We start from the raw sequence: 23,496 nt of genomic DNA, 5'->3' as shown, positions 1-23,496 counted from the left end.
GGTTAGATTAGTAGTGGGTCTGTGTCTTGGCTGTGGGTGTCATTGGTGCTTGTTGTTGAGCCAAGGTTCTAATGTGCTGTATCTGGTCAGCATTTCCTTATCAAGAAGAAAATCATTGGTGAGAAATGGTCATCCAAATAAGATCTCGTAAGATTTAACTCTAATACGATTCCTTGTCATGTTGAATGAACATGCTTGTCGTTTTAGTATTGGGCTACACTTTCCTCTTGGTTGTTTAAGACCATAAATGTGGTAAAAATCAGTAATTTTTATTGTCAAGGTCAGTTGAGGGTTTGTTCCGTAAGAATTAGTTGATAATATGGACAATCCCTGGCTCCTTTAGCCTTCAAAAATGTTGCATTATTTCTACATGACTCAGGGTCTCACTGACCATTCCTTTGAATGAAAAGGGACCATGTCCTGACTCTCCTCTGTAGAATGTACACTGATTGAACATCTTTTGGGTATATGCCTAAGAGTGGTGTAGCTAGGTGTAGCTAAAGCAGTACTCTGCAATAATAAAACTTTTAGAAGTATCTCCATCTCTGACTTCAAGCTATACTGCAGAGCAACAGTAATATAAACTGCATGGGACTGGCATAGAAATAGACTGGTTGATCAATAGAATCGAATGGAAGACCCAGAAATAAACCCATATACCTACAGACACTTGGTTTTTGACAAAGGAGCCAAAGTAATACAATGGAAAGAAGAAAGCATCTTCAACAAATGGTGCTGGTCTGACTGGGTGTCTACATGTAAAAAATGCAAATAGACCCATATTTATCACCCTGTACAAAACTCAAGTCCAAGTGAATAAAAAACATCAACATAAAACCAGATAGACTAAATCTATTAGTACAGAAAATGGGAATCAGCCTTGAACTCAGTGGCACAGGAGACAGTTTCCTGAACAGAACACTAACAGCTCAGGCTCTAAGGTTAACAACTGATAAATGGAACCTCTTGAAACTGAAAAACTTCTGTAAGGCAAAAGACACTGTCAGTAGAACAAAACAGCAGTCTACAGATTGGGAAAAGATCTTCACTGTCAATAGAACAGAACAGCATTCTACAGATTGGGAAAAGATCTCCACCAACCCTAAGCTGATAAAGGGCTAATATTAAAAAAATATAAAGAACTAAAAAAAAAAAAAAAAAAAAAACCCACCAACAAACAAAATAACCCAATTAAAAAATGGGGCACAGCTAAACAAAGAATTTTCAGCAGAGAAGTCTCAAATGGCCAAGAAGCACTTAAAAATATTTTTCAGTCCACAGAGGCATATGCTTCCAAGTATGGTTAATAAAGACTGAGAAGGTTAGTTACCTTCAGTCTGGTATATTTATCCTTTCAAAAATTATTTTTATATTTGAAATTAAAGATAATTACATCATTTTCCTCCTTTACTATATTTTTTCCAACCACTCCCATATACTCCCTTGCTCTCTCTTAATTCATGGCCTCTATCTCAAAACACACACACACACACACACACACACACACACACACACACACACACACACATATACACATACACACATACACACATACACACACATACACATATATACACATACACACACATACACACATATACACACATACACACGTATATACACACATATATACACATACACACATATACACATACACATATATACACATACACACACACATATGAAGGGATATTTTCTTACATGAAATTTCAGGTTAATTGATAGAGCTAGAAAAGATAATATAATGTGAAGTAAATTGGATCCAAAAAGACAAATGTCACATGTTCTCTTTTATTTGTGGTTCTTAGCTCCATATTTCACATGTGAGTGTAACATGGAGGAACTGCAGAAACCAGGAAAGTAAGAGTCACATGAGGGGAGCAATAGTGCAGGAAATAGCAGGGCATATGTGCTTTGAAGTGGGGGAATAGCAAAAACAGAGGGGGCTTTAATTAGGGAGGGAAGAAGATAAAGAAGGAGGGTAAAATACCAGTAAGGACGCCTGAAAGGAATCATTACCCACCTAAAATATATGAAATATAATATGTGTATGGATTGTAAACAAAAAATTTCCTTCTGGGTTGACAATACTTCCTCTAGGAGCTAACAAAAAACCCCAACACTAGGTCTAAGAAGCTCCCTTTTGAGTTGTTGGCCAAGAGAGCCCAAGAGATTCCACAAACATTACAGGCTATTGTTGCTTTTGATGGCCTTTCAGGTGGAAGGTAAGCCCCTATTTCTGAAGACAATATGCACTTTGGATACTGGACTAGAAGCACTCAAGCTGGATCTGACAGGAAAGCACACAGAAGCTGCTGTGCCAGCTCCCAAAGCACATGAGCAACATTTAGCTTTTGTGCAGTACCTGGATGAATCCTGGGGAAAAATCAATCTTTAAAACAAATCTAGACTTTGTTAAGACTCAGCCATCCTAGTTATGCTGATCACACACGCTTTCTGTTTTTTAAAGCCAGTTCTAAATTCCGTGAAGAGCAGAGCAATAACTTAAGAGAACACCATTGATTTTTTTTTAAAAAAAGGATTGCACATTGGCCTTAGAGATTTTAATAACCTTTTAATCATCATGTATATTATATCAAAATCTCATCTTTTAACTTTAGATAACCTACTCAGAACTTTTGTGACCTTCTTAGCCTTCTAAGCTTTGTCCTCATCTTTCCCATTCTAGAACTATTTAACAATCTTACCTCAGGACACAGTTTTACAATATACAAATATTTTTTACTAAGGAATATTCATTCTAATATTTACTTCTCTTGTTTACTGGTTTCCTTTTACTTTAGTGTCTTTCTTAATATCATGAAGCACAGTCACACTAACAAATTTACTTACTTATTTGGAGACTCTCTACTGAGTCCAGTAACATATGGCTGAATCCAGAACATTTGTCCTCAATATGCAAATTTGTTCACATGACTCTCACCACCTGCTGTGCTGTGCATTGGAAACAGGTATTTACAAGAGACAGAAACATTCTTTCCCCATCTCATAGTGCTATCAGAGAGGGAAGATATTATTTCAAAGGGTCACCATTTGATAGCTTAAATTTATAAGGTCTTGAGTGTATGGTAGTGAGTACCATGGTCATGGAGAATCATGCTGACAGACATATCTGCTTTTAGAAATGTCTTATATACTTTAATAAAGAGACATTTAGGTTAGCATGGATAGAGCAGGAGAACAAGGATGTTCCCCAAAGGATACTGGGCCCTTAACTTGTAGTGATTCTGAAGCCAGAGCCCTGAGATGTGCATGCCAGCTCTGTGCCACAGAGTGTGGTTTTAGATAGGTGCCCTGTGTGCTGTGCAGGTGGGCCAGAGTTTCAGAGTAAGAACTCCTAAGGCCATTCTTCATAAAGTGGTATAAAGTTGGATTGGTTTGTCTAGTTGGGCCAAGGCTGCGGTAGATGTAGGGGGTCTACTTTTAGTTAGCTAACTGAGGACCTTTGTTCTGAAGTATCTGACTTAGTTACTTTTCTATTTCTGTGATAAAAACAATGTGACCAAGGCAAGCTAAGGTGGAGGCGTTCTATGGAGAATTATCAAATACCAAAACCCATGTTGATGGCTGACAGGATGACGTATGCCTAATATTTCCTGAACGGAACATGGGAGAACATTGAAGGTTATTTTAGCTGATGTTTTACTTGTGGCACAGGTTTTTCCCCACTAGGGATTCTTATCCCAGAAATTTGGGTCACTGGCCAGCTTTTCCAGCCTTGTAAGGGGAAATGGGGATGAAAGCCAGGCTAAACCTTGAGAAATGAGTCTCTGTAAGGTCTGTAAAATCCAGTTTTACCATCACTTAGTCAGGTTGCTTCATCCAACAAGGGAATAGGGTGTTGTGTCTACAGTAGAATGGGGTGAGCAAAGACTCCAAGTTTCACAGAGATGAAATAGGAGGCTCTGACACAGTTGATCTAAGGCCTTCCTTCTATTCTAATTCCATGACATAAGGCTTTTGGTCACTTTCTGAGGTGCAAATGTAGGAACAGAGTAAGAGACACACATGTACACTGGGCATGCAGTGACCCTAAAAGTGCGGTGTCAGTAATTACCCTCAGGTCTGTACTGTTATGACAGTGGGGGTTCCTGGTGCCAGCAGAAGCTGAAAGTCGTTTGATTGGCGGGTCAAAAGGTCTCAGCCATCATGTTTGTCCTGGACTATTTTATTTCTCATGACAGTCCTGTCACTAATGTCTCATTTGCCACATTATTGGAAAACCTCCATGGCTGGCCTTTCTTCAGGCACTCTTGTTTCCTATGGCCTAATCTCTGGCAGATGTGACAATTTCCTAGGTATGGTGATCCTGTTCCTGTCTGCAGGGTATCCAAGAGATGGATTTGTTTTTCCTCTTTTTGTGTTTCTTTGGGTTTTATTTCCTCTATTTGCTATTAATTATAACCAGTGGAGGTGATTACTTTTAGAAGCCTCTGGCAAATGTCCAGACCTGACTGGGTGATGAGTTCATCTTTAAGAACTATCCATCCTTCCGTGCCATTATAACTTGTAGGATATTCTTTTAGTCTTCCCAAGGCCGTATGGATCTCTTGTACCCCCTGGTCCATGGTAGCTAGTTTAATATAATTGAGGGACTCGGCCCGGGTATTTTTAGTTCTCCACCAGGCACACTAGGGAATGTCTCATTCTCTAAGGTCTTCCTGGGTGAAGTCCCACTCAGGGTACTTGAAAGAAATGCTATAGCCCCAAGAGGCACTGGGATCCATGGTGTATAACTTGTTTTCAAACTTTTGGGCAGCCTCAGTGCTTCTCTGAGTGAAGACACTTCCCCAGCTCTGGGCTTGTGACTAATACCAAGTGTGAATTCTTCTGTTGGATTCATAAGATACAAGCAAGTTTGAACAAGTACAGGAGAATCGAAATAATTTTTTGTTTCCTCTTTGACCCTAATGGATTAAAGGTAGATATCAACAAGAAAAACTATAGAACATACATGAACATAGAGATCACAGAATATACCGTTCAATGACGAATGGGGTTGACAAAGTAAAAAAAATTCCTAGTCTCGAAAATGAAAGCATAACATATAAAATATATGAGATAAAACAATATACCTTAGGGCTTTAGAAAAACAAGAACAAGCCAAACACGAAAGTAGTCAATGAAAAGAACTATGAAGATCAGGATAATCGTCGGGTACTTTCTGACTGAATTTGTTTCACAGAAAGTTGCACGAGTTTCTGAGAAAGATATTATATTCTGCAGTGTTTTAACAGACTGATCCATAGATGTCTGGTAAAATCATTTGATCCATGATGTTATTTCACTTATATGTTTCTGATTTTTGTTGGCATGGCCTGTTTGTTGGTGAGCATAGGATATTGATGCCATCCGCTAGTAGTGTATTAGGGTTAATCTGTGACTTTATTTCTGATACTATTTGTAGTATAGAATTAGGTGTACCCATTTTGCTACATACTGCTCAGAACTGTAACATCCTCTGGACCAGGTAGTTCTTTGATAGTGTGGCATGACTAGTTTTACTTTGATGTCTACTTTGCCAGCTATTAGCACAGTGACATTTATTTATTTCTGAGTGTCATGTGTTTTTCCCACTGTTTTACACTTTGGCAGTGTCTGGTTTGGATGGTAAGGTACATTTATTAGAGACAACAAGTAGACGGTTCTGTTTTTGCAATTTACTTGTCTGTACCTTTTGAACTGGGAATTAATATCATGAATAGAGTTATTGAAAGGTGTATTTTCCTGTCATTTTGTTAGTTGTTTTTGTTTTTTTACACTTAGTTCGATCTAGGGATAAATTCTTATTTCTTTTGATTTAATGATAATGTGAATATCCTGAAATAAACTTTCATATTAGAATGTCACTCACATTCTAAAATCCTTTCCAGTATAGACTGGGTATTTTGTGTTTATGAGTATAGCCTGTAGTTTAAAATAGTGTTTCTGTGTTAAAATACTGAAATTTAATCTCTGAGAAGTTATTTTAAATAGGCTCTGCATTCCACTACTCAGCTTTCTTCTTTATTGGTTTTATAGTTTTTTTCTTAATGCCTTTCTTTTGTAGTTCGTGTGTTTCCAAACATGTTTTTATGGCTTAAAGACACGACATTCTGATATTTACCATTACTATTCCTGACACATCAGGATGGCCTGCTTTAGTTTTTTAGAAAGCCAATGTAACTACTTTTTCTAGGCTAGATACTGTCTTGAATCTTAATAAGTCTATTTGTAATGTTGCATTTTGATGTCTTAGGCTAATATTTATATTAGCAGTGTAACACAAGTTTAAAGTGTTGTTTTCCAGTTAGTAGTTAAAGCTCTTAATTTCCTTATGTTTTCCAACTTTAATTATACTTGTAAAATTTAGAGGACCTTGACATGATGAAACAATTTGTTTTGCACGCCACTTGATCTTTCGGAAAGTAAGATAAACTGAAAATTGAAAAGCAAAACCAAACCAAAGGAAGAATTTTAGACTGATGATGTAAGACATTTGTGTAATGTCCACAGTATTTAATTACTAGTATAGTTTTGATATCAGTATACTGCAATGTAGATTTTACAACTTTGTATCTTTCTTTAAATATTTCTTTAACAACCATTAAAGAAAAGAGAAATGTCTCTTGAGAGTTATTCTTTTTACTTCTTATTATTAGAATAAGGGAGGGGGCAGAAATTCTCATATGAATGTCTGTAATCACCGTGTTTTTCTTTTCACCTGTCTTTATTCCTCTCTCCTTCCTTCCCTTCTATCTATAACTCATTTTATTTTGAAATTTTAATGTGATTGCAGCATGTCTCTCTTCTCTTCTCTCTCCACACCCTCCTATATGCTCCCCTTCCCCTCTGTCAAGTTCGGGGATAATTTTTCATTAGTTGTTACTGCATTCATGTATGTATGTATGTATGTATGTATGTATATATATTCTTAATGTTACCTACTCAGTCTGTATGATGTCACCTATATGTATGTTTCCAGTGCTGACCATTTGGTGCTGGACTACAATTTGGTGTGCTCTTTCCTGGAGGAGACTGTTTCTCCCACTCCTAGTATTCTTTAGTTGCCTGTAGTTCTTTGTATATGGCTGAGGCCTAGGATGTAAAGTCCTTTGGGCATATGCCATAGAGAGGTATACCTGGGTCTCATGGTAGATTTATTTTTAGTTCCCTGATAAAACTCTGTACGGATTTGTGTAGTGCTTGCACCAGTTTGCAGTCCCACCAAGGGTGAATGAGGGTTCACATTTCACCACATCCACCAGTACATGCTGTCAGCTACTTTGTTAATCTTTACCATTCTGACTGGGATATGATGAAGTCTTACAGTTGTTTTGGCTGACATTTTTCTAATTGTTAGGGACAATGAACATTTTTGATCTATTTCTTAACCATTTGTTTTTCTCCTTTTCAGAATTCTCTAAGCATCATATGTTTGTGCTCTCATGCAGAATAAATAATTGGTAACTTGTTCTCTGAATATGTTATGGCCTACTGATTTCTACCTAAGTATGTAGCTATAATGGCAGCTGATGATATTTAGGAAAATTGCTATTAAATAATAGATTATTGTTGTCTACTTCTTTAAAAAAATCAATTTTCCAAAATAGCCAGATGAGCCTTGTTCCTACTGAAGCCTATGTCCAAGCCTCTTGTAATTTAAATTTCATAATAAAAGACTTTTCTACTCTCAATTCCTTTTCTTCAAGAAGGTTTCATATGACCACAGTTACATAGATACATAAAAGAGTTAAGTAAGATATTTGATGATAATAAATCATAAAGAAATTATTTGAAAACAATTCTTTTGTGTATATATACTTTTACCATTTATTAAAGATTAAAATAAATTTGTATACTAATGATACAGAAATGTTGGTTAATTCTTGCTTAAAGAATATCTTAATTGATACCACAGGATGAGAATATCTCCAGAATATTTCAGAGTTATTTGATAGTTTGAGTTGATAACTTTCCATGTTGTGGCTGCTGCTTCCTAGGAACAGGTGGTATAAAATCGCAGAAGATACTTTTGACAGTTTCAGAAATTGTTGGAAATTCTGTTTTAATCTCAATTTAAAATTCCTTCAGTGATTTCTTAAAATGAAAGAAATTAGAAACTCAAATATCAATTAAAATGAGTATGTATTCATTTGTTCTGTGTGTGTGCATGTGTGCAGCTGCAGCATATACTCATGTGTGTGCATGCTCATTCACACTTACATGTATGTGCATGTCAGGAATACAAGTGGAAGTCAAAGGAAAACTTGGCAACAGTTTGTTCTCCCCTTCCATTCATTGTACAGGTTTTTCCAAGAATTCAACTCAATCATCAGGCTTGGCAGCAAGTATTGTTACCTACTGAGCCATTCTCCAGGCCCTTATATATAACAATTTTGAAATCAAATATTTTTTGTTTCTGTTTTTGTTCTTGTTTTGAATTTTCGAGATTGGGTTTTTCTGTGTAGCCTTGGCTGTCCTCAACTCACTTTGTAGACCAGGCTGGCCTCGAGCTTATAGAGATCTGCCTACCTCTGCCTCCTGAGTGCTGGGATTACAGGTGTGTGCCACTGCACCCAGCTTTGAAATAAAGTATTCTAAGAATATAATTAAATACATATGTATTAATTAGGGTTCTCTAGAAGAACATAACTGATAGGAATGAATAACACACACAAATATTATATATGTATATACACACATGTATCTAGTAAATTCTCATGTATGTATACATATATGTGTGGCTTAAAGGCTGTGGTCCTGCTAGTCCAACAGTGGCTGTCTACCAATGGAAAGTCCAAGAATCTAGTAGCTGATCAGTTCCCAAGTCTGGATGTTTCAGCTGTTGTTCAGTAGGTGCCAGAATCCTGAAGATTTAGGCTCTGATGCCAGTGATAGAATGGACTTTCGAGCAAGACCAAGAGCAAGTAGGCAAAGAAAGAAAGCTTCCTTTTTCCATGCCCTTTATATAGGCCATTACCAGAAAGTGTGGCCCAGATTAAAGCTGGGTCTTCCAACATGGAAGAGAAAGTGACTAAGGTGTATCTTCCCACCACAAAAGATGGGATTAAAAGTGGGTCCTTCCATTTTAAATGATTTAATTAAGAAGAAAAATCTCTCAGAGGTATTTCAGCCTTTTGGATTTTAGTTAATTTCAGATGCAGTGAAGTTGACAACCAAGAATAATCATTAAAAGTCCACCCCTTTTCAACTTGGCACAAATCATATTTCCTTATTTTGTGATTAATATCCAAGTGAAAACAATAGCCAGGTTGTAATAATACAAAACATGACATAACTAACCCATGTATAATCACAAACACATTATATATTTAACCAGGCCACAATTATGCCTAATACGATGCAACTATTCTTTATATAACCACAAGCATATTACAAATTTAGAATTGGGCCGGGCCCTTTAATTCCAGCACTCGGGAGGGAGAGACAGGCAGATCTCTATGAGTTCGAGGCCAGCCTGTTCTACAAATAGAGTTCCAGGACAGCCAAGGCTATTACAGAGAAACCCTGTCTCTAAAAACCAACCAAACAAACAAATTTAGAATTGGTGGCAGTGATCCTTGAGGGATAGTCTTTTAGTGTCTCAAAGTTAAATATGTTAGCCATTGATGTTTTCTTAACTGGGGTTACATTTCATGATAAAGAAATCTAGGACAGAAAACACAAATATTTGTAGAACCACATTCTTAAAAATATGAAAGAAATACCCATGATAATTATAATCCTCATTTCCATAACTGATCACGTGGCTTTAGCTGTTATTTATAACCACCTTCCTCTACTAAGACGTCTTTATTTCCTCCACCCTTGGAAAGCACCTTAGCCGATCTAGGTTCTTTTCATGGAAGAGTGACCCATACCTTAAGGGTCTATACCTTTGTCATCCCACCTGGGTTAGGCTGTTGTAGTTTCCCATTGACTTTAGTCATAGGGCATGGCACCAAGAGATGCCTTAAGGGATCTCCTGCACTCCAGACATAGTCTTTCTTAGCTCCGTTGTGGAGAAGAAATCCAATTTCCCCATGGTAATCTGGATCAGTCACCCTCCTAACACTGTTATTCCTGTCTTAGCCTGTTGGCTTAAGGATATCAGAAGCTCAAAGTAGCCAGGAGCAAGTCTGATCTTCCAGTTCAATGGAACGTTTGTTGTGTCTCTTGGTAAGACCACTTACCTCTCTGGAACCAAAATTTCTAGGCCAGCAGAACTTAAGTTTGCAAGAACAGGAAGGAAAATATTCCTAGTGGGTCACTAGGGGTGATAATGAGTGGAACATTTCTCTTTTCTACCCCATGATTTCTGGAGCTGTGGATCTTGGCTATGGGTGAAACCATACCACATGTTGGATACCGATCCCAAGAATATATACCATCTTCTAGAGAACCCTGCCCCAGCCCTCCATTCTGTTGACAACTTACTAGTGCTGTAACTGTTTCTTCAAAAGTCCATTTCATTTTCTATGTGGCCAGCTGCTTCCGGATGGTGGGAACATGGTAACATCACCATGATCGTTGGTCCAGTGTTTTATTTCTCTGACTGTGAAGTGAGTTTCTTGGTTAGAAGCAATACTATGCAGAATACTATGACAGTGGATAAGGCATTCTTTGAGGCCACAGATGGTAATTTGGACAGAACCAATACATGCAGGAAAGGCAAATGCATGGCCAGGATGAGTATGTACTCCAATAGGCACAAAGCATTGTCCTTTCCATGGAGGAAGTGGTCCAGTGAAGCTAACCTACCATCAGGCTGCTGGCTGTTCACTGTGGGGCATATCTGGGCCTCTGTGATGACCTCCACTGTTGGCAGATCTGGCAGTCAGCAGCAGCTGTAACCAGGTCAGCTTCGGTGAGTGACAGTCCATGTTATCAAGACCACTCATAACCTCTGTATTTGCCAACATGACCTCTTTGTTCATGGATCTATTGGGCAGTGACAGGGCTGGCTGGCTGGGAGAAGAGGCTGACTGTCTACAGAATGGGTCATCCTATCTACTTAATTATTGAACTAAGATGCTGAAGTCACTTTTGATGAACATTTATATGGAACACACATATCTTTACATTCTTCATCCAGTTTCAGAGATCTGCTCATATACACTTGCCCAGATGTCTTTCTCACCAATTTTCCAGTCATGCTCTTTCCTAGTCCTGACCATCCAGGCAATCCATTGGCTATAGCCTGGCCCATGATTCAGTGAAAAATTGCACATCTTGTCATTTTCTTTCTAAAGAAAACATAAGACCACGTATACTGACTGAAGTTCTGCCCACTGTGAAGATTTCCCCTTTCCTGATGTCTTTCAGGGTTGTTCAGAATGGGGCTTCAATGCTGTAGCTGTCCATTTCTGGGTGGTGCCTGTATAACATGCAGAACTATCAGTAGACAAGGCTCTAGTCTTCACTTTCCCAGCCAACTGGTCCTAGGACATGCCCATGAACCTATAGGTGCATACTTGGGAGCAGGTGACAGTGTAACAGAAGAGAAACAATAAGCGTTTGGATAGCTCCTTCATGTAACTTGCTTGTGCCTTCAGGACCTGCTCAATCCTGATCACATGTATACCACTTCTGTTTCATAATGGATTACTACTGTGTACATCCTATTTTGTGGCTTGGTGGATCAGATAATACCCAGCTCTTTATTGGCAGTCCAGGTTACATGGTAACTCGGTGGCCCGTTGTCAAATGTTCAGTCTCCACTAAGGCCCCCAAACAGGCCGAGAGCTGTCAAAGAGAAAATAGTCTGCAGATGATGGTAGAGCCTTGCTCCAAAATCCCAAAAGAATCTTCTGTGATTTACATATAAGGGCCTTCTAGAGGCTCCAGCTAGCATTCCTATGTGCTACTGATACCTCAAACACCATAAAGTCTCCTGGATTATATAATCCAGCTGGTAGACTGGCCTACATAGGAGCCTGAACCTATTGAAGAGCTTCTCATATCCCAGGACCCATTGAAAACTAGTAGTTTTCTAAGTCACCAGGTGTATGGCCCAGAGTAACATACCCAAGTGAGGAAAGTGCCGTCTCCAGAGTCCAAGGAGGCCCACTAAACGTTGTGCTCTTTTTTGGGTGATGGAATGGGTGAAGCGAAATAACTTATCCTTAGTTTTAGAAGGAATATCTCTGCATGCCCCATACCACTGGATTCCTAAGAATTTTTACTGCGGTAGAGAGTTCTTTGAAATTTGGCTAGATTTATTTTCCTTCTTCTGATGTGCATATGTGTTACCAACAAGTACAAAGCGGTTTCTCTACCCCTTGCACACTTGGTCCAGTCAGTATAATGTTATCAATATAATGGACCAATGTGAAATTTTGTGGAAGAGACAGACGATGATCAAGATCCCTTCAAAGTAAGTTATGACATGGGGCTGGAGAGTTAATGTGTCATTGAAGTAAAACTGTAAAGGTATACGATGGCCTTGTCAGCTGAAAGATTGCTTCTGGTGGTCCTTATGTGCAAGTACCAAGAAAAAGGCATTTGCTAGAATACTATCTGCATACTACGTACCAGGAGATGTGTTAATCTGCTCAAGTAATGACACCAAATCTAGTACAGCAGCTGCAATGGTAATCACTACTTAATTAAGATTTTTTGATAGTCACCTGTCATTAATTCTCCATGATCCATTTGTCTTCTGTACTGGCAAGGACATGTAGTGAGACCCACCACCTATGCATTTTCAGGTCCTTGATTGTTGCACTACTTTATGCAATTCCTTATTAGCGTCACTATTTTCCTCGATAGAGGAAACTCTAGTAGCTTCCGTTTGGCGTTTTCAACCATAATAGCCCTATTCCATATGTCAGAATGCTAATGGGAGCATTCTCACAATATCTAAGTATATCTATCCCAATTATACGTTCTGGAGCTTGGGAAAAAACTAAAGGATGAATTTGGGAACTCCCAGACCTACTGTGAGTCAAACTCCATCTGAAACTCTGTTAATCCCTTGACTTCCATAGGCCCTTACTTTAACTTAACTGGAGGGTCACAAAGTTTCTTGGAGTCTCCCAGAATCATTCTCAGTTCTGAATATGTATACAATTGACCATGGAAAGTCTGATTGTTTCCTTTCACCTGGCCTTTGCTACCTCAGAGCCCAATTAAACCCATTGCATTTAATTCATTTATATGAGCAGCAGCATCTTCAATCCTAATGTCTGGTACAAGGAAAAGGGTGACAACAAAGCTCTTCAAATATTCTGGTGACTCTGTCGCCATTTTGTATCGTACAGGATTAGTGAATGGTAGTGTTGCAGGATATTTGATTCCAGTGTGATCCCCGAGATTGTGAACTGTAAAAACCTATCTTTTGTTTAACATGGTTGAACCCTAACACACACCTTTAATACAAGAACTCTCTGTTTTTGTAAATAGGTGATTATAGTGTGGCTTAACCCTAGTGCACACCTTTGATTCAAGAGCTTTCTGTACACAGGATTTACTAAAATTAACCCTATGTCAAGACCAGCTGACAGGGATTGAAGAGTAAGAGGGACTTTGAGCTGAGGGGTATTTAAGACAGCCTGCATAGGTAGAGGGAGCTTTTTAGTTCTTTAGCCTTTGAGCTTTTTAGTTCCTTGGCCTTTGGCTTTGGGGGCTTTGAGCTAGCAAGCCTTTGGCCTTGCATTTTTAGAGTCGTACTCCTGCCATGTGGCTCAGAGTATTTCAGAGCAATTCTGTGCTATAAAGTAACCTCAAATTCATGCTCTTCCTGCCTCAGCATCTCAACTACTGCACTTACGGGTGTGTGCCATAATGCCCAGTACTGGGATAACTGGTATATTAATGCTGCAATACATTCCACAGTTCCTTAGATCCTGAAGAGATTTATGTCCTTTGTCTGCTCCCAAGTGATATCACCTGAATGTTGAAATGCAAAGAAAAGCAAAGGAAATAGAATTGTTGACTAAAACTGTTGCTATCAGATGAGAACGGTTCAGTAATATGGCATTTCTAGTGCACTCCTTTCTTTTTGTTTATCTCAGATTTACTTTGCCTGTTATTAATTCTTATAATATTTTATTGTATTTTGGACTTCCTAAGAAACTTATGTGAACTATTACATGCTATAGACGCTTTAAAATATTTTCATAGTTTTAGAAAATATTACGATAGGTAAATTTTAAAGTTTTAATTTAAGGTTTCCAACTGAAATGGCAATCATGTTTGAAATGCTCTGTTTCTTTAATAACTGTGTGGTATATCTCTTTATATTTTTAGGACCAGGGTTCTGATAAAGCAAGAAAGAAGAAAACAGAAGGTAAGGGCATTATAATTTGAGAGATATTAGCCCTATAATAGTAAGCAACATTAAACTCTGAATCACTCTTTACCAGTAATAAATTCACCCCCTCAAGAAGACAAACAGAGTCACCTAACCTAGGCCCATAGGGGCTTATAGAGACTGAAGCACCAGCCAAAGAACATGCATGAACTGGAACTAGGCCTCCGACACATATGTAACTGATGGGCAGCTGGGCCTTCACGTGTGTCCTGTAGAAAGTGGAGCAGGGGTTGTCTCTGACATGGGCCCTGTTGCCTGGGGTGGGTTTGTATGGGAGGAGGCTCCCCTTTTCTGAGCATAAGAGGGGAGAAAGGGGGTAAGCTATTGGGAGAGTGGGACCAATGGAGAGGAGGAGGGGACTGTGATGAAAGGTCAGTAATGACCAGCATGACCGTCCAAACATGAGCTGAACAAGGACAACAATATTGCATGGGGGAAGCCACAAGACCTCAACCCCACACAAAGGACGACAAGCAACTAGGGAATTCTGAGAGACAAATAGTCTTCCTTGGGGAGGAGCATACCAACTGGTTATCCATTTCCAAATGGCCATACCTGAAAACGTACATGTGAGTGACATTGTAGAGACTGAGGAGGTTATACTTAGGAATATGAATGTATATACATACATGTATGTGAATCTGAAAGACAGCAAGGGAGCTTAGGGAGAGGAAAAGGGAGGGTGAAATGATGTAATTATATTATAATCTCAGAAAAGAAAAACCAGTGATCATATTTCTATATTACACCTTACAACTGTATCTTGGAAAGAATGGTCATTGATATATCTAAAATAAGAGAGAGGAGAGGGGAGCACATGCCAGGGGAACCCCCAGATTTCCACTAGTACATTAATAGTATGACCATGAAACAAACTGTGGCCTGTGGAAGAAGTAAGTGCTTTAGCCGAGATCATCTGTCAACGCACGCAGTTAGTGCGGGGCACTCTCAGGTGTATAGCCCTGAGCAAGAGGAGCATCTTATGGAAGAATGTAAGCGCTGAGATTCCTTATGCAGTAAATATCAAAATACAGAGAGGGCAGGAAGGAGGAGCCCCAGGGCATCCGTGTGCTCGCAGAGACTTAGAGGGAAGCGAGGGGCAGCTGAGAGCACAGAGTTGCTCTGGCTGGGTCTCTTTGCTACTACAGCACTTCTGTCCTAAAGCCACCTCCACCTTGTGTTCTTTCCCAGCTTGCTGCCCTGTGCAGCCTTGCTGATGTCAAGTGTTTCCAGTCAAATGTACTTCAGTTTGTCATCATCCCCCATACATTCTCTTCAGTGGAGACCCCTTGCTTTCTTATCACATTCTGTAGGCTTTTTATCGCTCTAATTATTCATTCTAATGGTTATTGCAAGTTAACATTTCACTTGTTATCTGAAAGATTTCTGTTTCTCTTTACATTATTTTCTAGTTGATTCTACCAAGCAAGACTTCATCAGAAAGGCTGAGCCTAGTCTTAGATAAAATAGTCACTTATTTTGACTTTTCTGTGTACAGGAATTAGGAACTAGCCTGAGAACTAAAGGAAAAAAAGAAAACCTATTATTCAGTATTCCTCAAAAGAAAGGCTTACTTCCTGTGCAGTCTAGCATTCTATAACGCACCCTTCTTGACTCCTGTAAACTTACATTGCTACTCTCTGACACTAACTCAGACTCATCCATGGGTCTTAGAAATCATCTCCAAGAAGCTTTTCTCTTACTCCTGCTCTCCCTTTTCTCACCTGCTCCCTCCTCCCCAGTTTATAGACCATCTCTGGTAACAGCAGCTTGTGTTGTCACCCTCGCTGGCTTTTATCTACCACAAAATGCAGTGGCTTAGACATAACATCTTAATTCTGAGATGCCATCAATTATAAGACATGATACAGACATCCTTTCACCAAGAAAAAATATTTGCATCCCACAGGGCCCATTATTTTATTATGGAACCATGCATGATATGATATTTTTCAAGATATTTTATTCCAATGTAGAATTATAGATCATTCAAATAAAACATATCTTTTATGTTCGATTCATTTAGTTTAATGGAATGTTTACATCTTGCTTGAGACCTCTCTCTCTTTTTTAAGTTTTAGGAAGAAGCTTATTACAGCTTCATAGGTAGACCTTAAGGGGGAGGGCAATGTCTCAAGAACTAAATATCACAGAGTTGCTTGTTGACAATTGTTTTTAACCATTTTATTTGATGTATTGAAGCCTCTACCATCCTTCTCCCAACCCCTTAACCCTGGATATGAGAAATAATATTAGTGAGGAAAGGGGGCACAGACCCTTTTATTTCTCCTGAGTGTTTAGAGTCAGTCAGCCCGGTTTCTTTGGGGGCAATACCAACCATGTCAACAGCAAATGCAGCAAGCAGTCTCCTCCCAGCCACTGCATTGAAATGTTTCTCTGTGTCCACCACACCATCCTTCTCTGGTCTCTCCACACTGCTACATGCCACACACTACCTCCGCACGCCACACTACACCACACCACACTTTCCCTCTCTGGCTTTCATATTTCAGATTCCTAGACCACACCCCTCTCCGTGCTGCATGAGGCAGGCCATTACCAGCTGGTTCCTTCTTCCAATCCTTCCCGTACCCCTTCTTTGCTCTCTATCAAATCCATGGCCTCTGTTTCTTTGTTAATTCTGTTGTATGTATGTGTGTGTGTTCATAAATATATAATGTATTCCTAAATATATAAATAGATGCTTGTTATTTCTATGTATATTATTTCAGGGCTGACTAACTTGGTTTATAGCTACACTATTCTTGGTAGCTGAGAATAGGACCAGCCTGTATGCACATAAGGCATTAGAAGAATGTACAAAATTTGATACATACTTATTTAGCTATGAAGAAAAATGAAATAATAGCATTTGCAGGAAAATGGGTGGATCTGGAAATCAGTAAGTGGATTAAGCCAGAGCAGGAAAGACAAATATTTCATGTTTTCTTTCATGTATAGAACCTAGATTTAAAATGATAAAACAAATGACATAAGTATATGAATATATAACATACATATATTCTATTGTGTATGTACAAGTCTTGAAATAGGAGGAGGAGGGACCAGAGTTTTGAGTGGCATGAAAGAGGAGTGTGGAGAAGAGAGGGTGACAGGAACAACTAAGAAAGTTAGAATGGCACATACATATGGAAATGCAATAATGAAGCCCATTAATTTGATAGCTTAAAATAATTAAAAGTTTAAAAGAGTGCTGGAGCTATGGTTCAGTCTTTCAGAGCATGAACTACCTATAGAGGACCTGGGTTTAGTCTGGGGCACCCACATCAAATGGCTCACCACAGCCTGGAACTCTAGCTGCAGTGGAGGAGTCAGTAACAGACTTAAGATGCCACAGGTACCTTCACTCACGTACACACAATAAAAAATAAAATAAACCTTTGATAAAAATTAAAATGTCTGTGAATTTAGTAAACTAAAGGTATAACTAAAAAAGAAGAATAATTGTAGTTCAGAAATCCAGGAAAATATATAACTGGACAAGTAATGATATATATGTGCAAGTCTGGTTTATAGAAAACATAAAGCAGTTGGGATGCAGTGAGTTAAATTGGCATTGGTTGCAGGTTAGTTCTCACAACGTTTGCTCATAGTTGGTTGCACAGGTTTATTTAATAATGTGTGTGTATGTGTGTGTGTGCATGTGCACATGTGTGCAACACTGTTTTACCTGCCAGATTTAAAGTCTCTAGGCAGCTACGAGCTGTCATAATTGATTTCAGTTCACATGTAAATGTGAATGTTGGGTCACAACTATGAAAACATGAAGTTGGTAGCAGAGTAGTTTCATTACATTTATTGTTTATGATTTATCTTGAATTGTATGATTGGGAAATTAATACTTTTAAGTTTCTTTTTTGTTTTGTAAGAAAGGACTTCTCTGTGTAGCCTTGGCTGTCATGGAATTGCTTTGTAGACCAGGGATCTGCCTGCCTGGGATTGCAGGCATGCTCTACTGTGCCCAGCTAATATTTAAATTCTTAATTACTTTAGGAATACTTTGAAAGGAACAAGTTAAAATCAAAGATGAAATTATTGGGAGTTTTTTCACCTGTCAAGAACCCCACTGTCAGTTTAGACCTTCTTAATCTGTATATGGTAAATCAGATATCTTCCAAGAAGGAAACACCAGGTAAGTCTTTCTAAAGCATTTGTTTTGATCTTGATATGGTATTTCATAATAATGGCTAGCTGTCTAATTGTATCAAAATTCCAGAACTCAAAGCATACGGAAAATTTATTTTAAAACTATGTTGTCCTTTTAAATGATAAACCTAATCAGTATTTGAATTAAGATCTTCTGTTGTTTTATCTATTTATTTTATTTTTAGGCTGTGTGTGTTGTATAAGATTAACTTGTTTGATATTGTTAATTTATCATGGAGTTATTATAATCATGATATTATTATTTCTGGGCAAATAGTCACCAAAGTTTAGCTTGAGAGAAGAGCGTCATGAATGTGTTATTGCATTCTCTTCACACTTGGCAAGGAAAGCTGAGGGTGCCCTTCTGCTTCTTCAGCTTTCTTAGATGCCAAGGTACCACATTTGGAATGTATCATGAACTGTATCACTTTCTTCTTGTGGAGTCAATCATTTGTTCAACATGTGTTTACTGAGTATAATGGTAAATACTATTACACATGGGGGATGAAATAGAAAGCAAGATTTCATTAGTCACAACTCGGTGGCTGCTGAAGGTGAGCGCAGTAGTGCACTGTGCCTTACAAACATCTTAATTGGGAACTCAAATCTTACTAAGATCCTTTCTCTGTTAAGTGGGGAACCTCTCAGATTATCTTAATCACAAAAAGTAAAAAGCTGGTCTTAGATACTAGTGTTTCTCATTGTCAGTTCCCAAAGAGTACTGGTCATTTCTCTCATAGCACATTGAAAACTTTAAAAAAAATTTTTTTAATTTGTTCACTTTACATCCTGATTGTAGCCACCTTCCTAAGTCGCCTCCCAATACTACCCTCCTCCTACATACCCTCTCCCTCCTCCCCTAGTGCTCAGAAAGGGAAGCCCTCCTCCCCTAACATCTGACCTTAGCCTTTCGAGTTTCATGTGGCCTGCCTGTATCTTCTTCCTCTGTGGCCTGGCAAGGCTGCCCTGCCAGGGGGAAGTGGTCAACATGTGGGGGCCAGTGTCCATGTCAGAAGTAGCCCCTACTTCTCATATTATGGAACCCACAAGGAGACTGTGCTGCCTGTCTACTACATCTGAGCAGAGGGTCTAGGTCCTCACCATGCATGGTTCCTTGGTTGGTGCCTAAGTCTCTGCAGCACCCCCTCCCCTGCCAGGATTTGTTGGCTCCATTGGTTTCCTTGTGGAGCTTCTAACCCCTCCAGATGCGTCTATTCCCCAACTCTTCCATAAGACTCGTGCACGCCACCCCGGAGCTTGGCTATGAGTCTCAGCATCCGCTTGGATCCCCATCTGGGTGGAGTCTTTCAGAGGACCTCTATGGTAGGCTCCCTTCCTATTCTTTCTCAACTGATTCTGGTGTCTGGTCTATTTGCCCTTCTGAATGAGAATTAAGCATCCTCCCGAGGGCACTCCTTGTTATTTACTTTCTTTAGGTCTGTGTATTGTAGTGTGGTTTTATCCTGTGTTATGTGGCTAATCTCCACTTAAAAGTGAGTATATACCATAACATATTTTTGAGTTCCATGAGGCACTGCCATCTGGTACTGCTGGCCTGCAGCAGTTGGACATTTGCACTGAGTCAGGGGGATAGAAGTCTGTGGCTCATTTATCTTTGCTAAAATGGCTACCTCTGATCCAAGTGTTTGTCCAAAAAGAGGTGGTTATACAGAAAAAGAGAAATTCCTACCGTAGGTGGGTTGGGTTCTGAACAAATAAAACAGTGATCTCATTGCATAATATGATAAACAGTTTTTTCCTTTAAAGATACACGGTTTTTTCCTCTAAAGCAGTGGTTCTCAACACTCCTAATGCTGCAACTTAATACAGTTCCTCATGTTGTGATGAACATAATATTATTTTCATTGCTACTTTGTAACTTTAATTTTTATATTGCTATGAATCATAATATAAATATTTGTGTTTTCTAGTAGTCTTAAGTGACCACTGTGAAAGAGTTGCCTGGTGGTGACTTATAAGTTGAGAGCCACTGCTCTAAAGTTTAGTTTGTTAAGGGAGGTAAGGTGTACACATTAATCAAGTGTAATAAAGTGTGATAATTGCTAAAATAGAGAAAATATACAGTACTAGAGAATATAGAACATAATACCTGATATAGTACAGTAACTGGGAAAGAAGAAATGAGGTTGAATTAGTAGAGTCCTTTTATTGAGGGTTAAGAAGCAGGAGAAAATATTTAATTAATAGTTGTCAACAGTCTGTTTCTATAATAGTGTATATAGAACATATTTTAGAAGAACATTTTTATATGTACAATTAATTGAAGAATGATATAGTAAACAATTATTTTAAAGCTTCTTTTTAAAAATATTATTATTTAACATGTTTTTCATTATAGAAAGCATGAAAAGACCAACTCATGTGAATATGAATAGAGATTTGAAAATCCCACTACGAAAGCATGATTTAGAACTTCCAATGACACCTCATTGTGTACCTTCTAAACTGTGCATCGATGATATGGAAAATAAGTAAGTGCTAGCCAGGACAGTGACAGTGTCACCTGACAAAACTCAACAACTTTCTTATTTGCTGGGCTATTGAGAAGGACATTATCCTCAATCTCCAGTTCTTGTTTGTTTAATGATATCATAAAACCGTTAGGATGCTTATCATTAGCTTGATGTGTTAGGAAATACCAATCCTAATTTAATGTAATTTCCCCCTAAAACTTAGTGGTATTATGACCCTGGAATAGTTCACCAGTTTTCTATGTTGAGTGCTTGTGTAGCCACTGAAATTTAAAGATAAATTTCACAAGATAAATTTTATGGCTGTTTGTATTTTTAACTTCAATTTTTATTTTCTTTAGTGTACCATATCAAAGATTATGTAGCAAGGAAGAAACTGGCCCAGTTCAAGTGAGTTTAAAAAAAAAACTATCAGTTGTTTTAATAATTGTTCCATGCCCTTTGATGATCTAACTTTTAAAATACTGGGTAAAAGTCATTATCTTTCAACTTTCTTTACAGTTTCTAATGATTCCTTTTACAGTTTTCCAATGTAGGAAACATTCCTAAGAAATACTCTGATTATGAAGCCATCTTGGAGTGATGGTAATGTGGCCAGTCCTCTTCTTGTTATTGAAGAGTTACAAAGCACAGTTTACATAGACATTACTTTTAAGGATCTATCATCCATCCACCCATCTCTCTGTCTCTGCCTCTGTCTCTGTCTGTCTGTCTGTCTCTCTCCCTCCATCCACCATCTTCTACTAATCTATTTATTTGTTTTTGTGTGTGTCCTTGGGGATAGTAGATGCGTATTTGTGTGTACATGGAAGGATCAGAGGTCACTCACTCTCCAACTTGTTTTTTTGAGACAAGGACTCTCTCTGTTCTTAGAGCTGGTTGATTCAGACACACTGAATGGTCTGCAAGTGTAAGGAGTGAGTCCCAGGGAACAGCCTGTTTTTCTGCTTCCCCAGGGATGGCAAGTGTGACGGACACTGCTGGCTCATGTAGGTGTGGGGCAATCAGACTGGGTCCTTATACCTGCATAGCAAGCAGCTTACTGATGGGCCATCCTACAGCTCCCACTGAGGCAGTCTTTTATTGGTTCACATGACCACTGATCAGTTCCTCTTTTCAAATATAATGGAAAGATTATTTATATCAAATGATAGGAACTCATATTTATCACAAGATCATTTTCAAAGTAAACAATTGTTTTTTTGCAAATAAAACAGTAATGACTTAGAAAATGCACAGGTTGGTTTCCAAAGCCATATTAATTATTTTTATTTATCCTTGATTAAGTTAGATCAGAAAGGTAGTGGAAGATGATGGTAATAGTGAAATACCATGGACATCTGTTATCTCATTTCTAAGAGTTTATGTCACTAGAAGAGTTTATGTCACTAGACATGTAGAACTTGAGAGAAAAGGCATTGTGGGGACAAGCAGAGGAGAGGAGTTCTTAACTAAAATCTCACTAGATAAGTGCACCATCTCAGTGATTCCTATGAATTACTAATGGCTTGCCTTTCCTTAGGACTTCCTTTTTTGTAACCACACCCCTTTTCTACTAATTTTAGTTCTATTATTTTGACTTCTAGTTTCTTTAATTTTAGTGATTTTACCTTCTCTTTTCCTATAGTCATCACAAGATATGAACTCACACAGAATGTTCCACAAAACAGAAAACTACAGTTATCCTCCGCCGTCTTTTCCAGCAGAATTACCCTCTAACAGACATGTTCTAAACCAAAATTCCACCTCAAGGATAGCTCCAAGTCCTTGGAAATCCACATATGAAGCAAACCACAGTGAGCAGGTACGGCAGAGGCATCACTTCTTTGATGTCATATTTTCATGATAGGTTCTCCTTTTCATAAATTTGAAAAGATAGGCTTCAAATTGCTAACCAAATATGGTGATAAATGAAGGATAATATTTCATCTTATGCCAAAAGATTCTCTGTACTTCAGAAGGTTATGAGTCTAATAATGAAATGTTCTTTCAAAATCCTAGAGGTAATTATATTATTAGAAGTAACTTTGAAAGTAGTCTAGTGTATTTATAGCATCTGATAGTCAGCATCATTGAAATGATGGGTTGGGCTGCCATGATGACTCAGTATTCATGATATGGGAAGCAACATGTGAACAACATCATACAGACTTCTTCATACGGTAGCAAGCTCTTAAATGTAACTTGCAAAGCTTGGTTCTTTTTATGATTTTTAAAGAAAACATGTGTATATGCAATTCAGTTAGTAGTATTTATGTGTGTATGTATTTATGTATGTATGTATGTAGGTAGGTAGGTAGATAGGTAGATAGATTTACTCTTTAAATGCTCAGCCACTGTCTTCTGGAGCTAATGCAAGATCTAAAATTTAAAATTCTGAAATACATATGTCATAGCACATACAAGAGAATCTAGCAAATATGTTTATAGCCTTAAGAGTATTAAAAGTTAATTTTACTAGTGAATAATGAGGAGGAGAAAATGGTTTTACACACATGTCGTATTAGCCAAACTAATTAC

General features: G+C 38.3%; 1 protein-coding gene across 1 annotated transcript in view; it reads left to right on the top strand.

The window, feature by feature from the left end:
• The window catches only part of REDIC1 (regulator of DNA class I crossover intermediates 1), a 47,126-nt gene that overhangs the window by 3,208 nt on the left and 20,422 nt on the right, over nt 1-23,496 (top strand). Inside the window, exons 2-6 of the mRNA XM_084748254.1 lie at nt 14,254-14,293; nt 18,332-18,470; nt 20,844-20,976; nt 21,318-21,366; nt 22,604-22,780. Coding sequence (XP_084604380.1) covers nt 14,254-14,293; nt 18,332-18,470; nt 20,844-20,976; nt 21,318-21,366; nt 22,604-22,780 — 538 coding nt within the window. The remainder of the gene's footprint in view (nt 1-14,253; nt 14,294-18,331; nt 18,471-20,843; nt 20,977-21,317; nt 21,367-22,603; nt 22,781-23,496) is intronic.

The sequence above is a fragment of the Acomys minous genome (genome assembly GCF_964271855.1).
Source record: "Acomys minous genome assembly, chromosome: 12".
In the NCBI taxonomy this organism is placed as follows: Eukaryota; Metazoa; Chordata; class Mammalia; order Rodentia; family Muridae; genus Acomys; species Acomys minous.
This window is presented reverse-complemented; position numbering and strand designations above follow the sequence as displayed.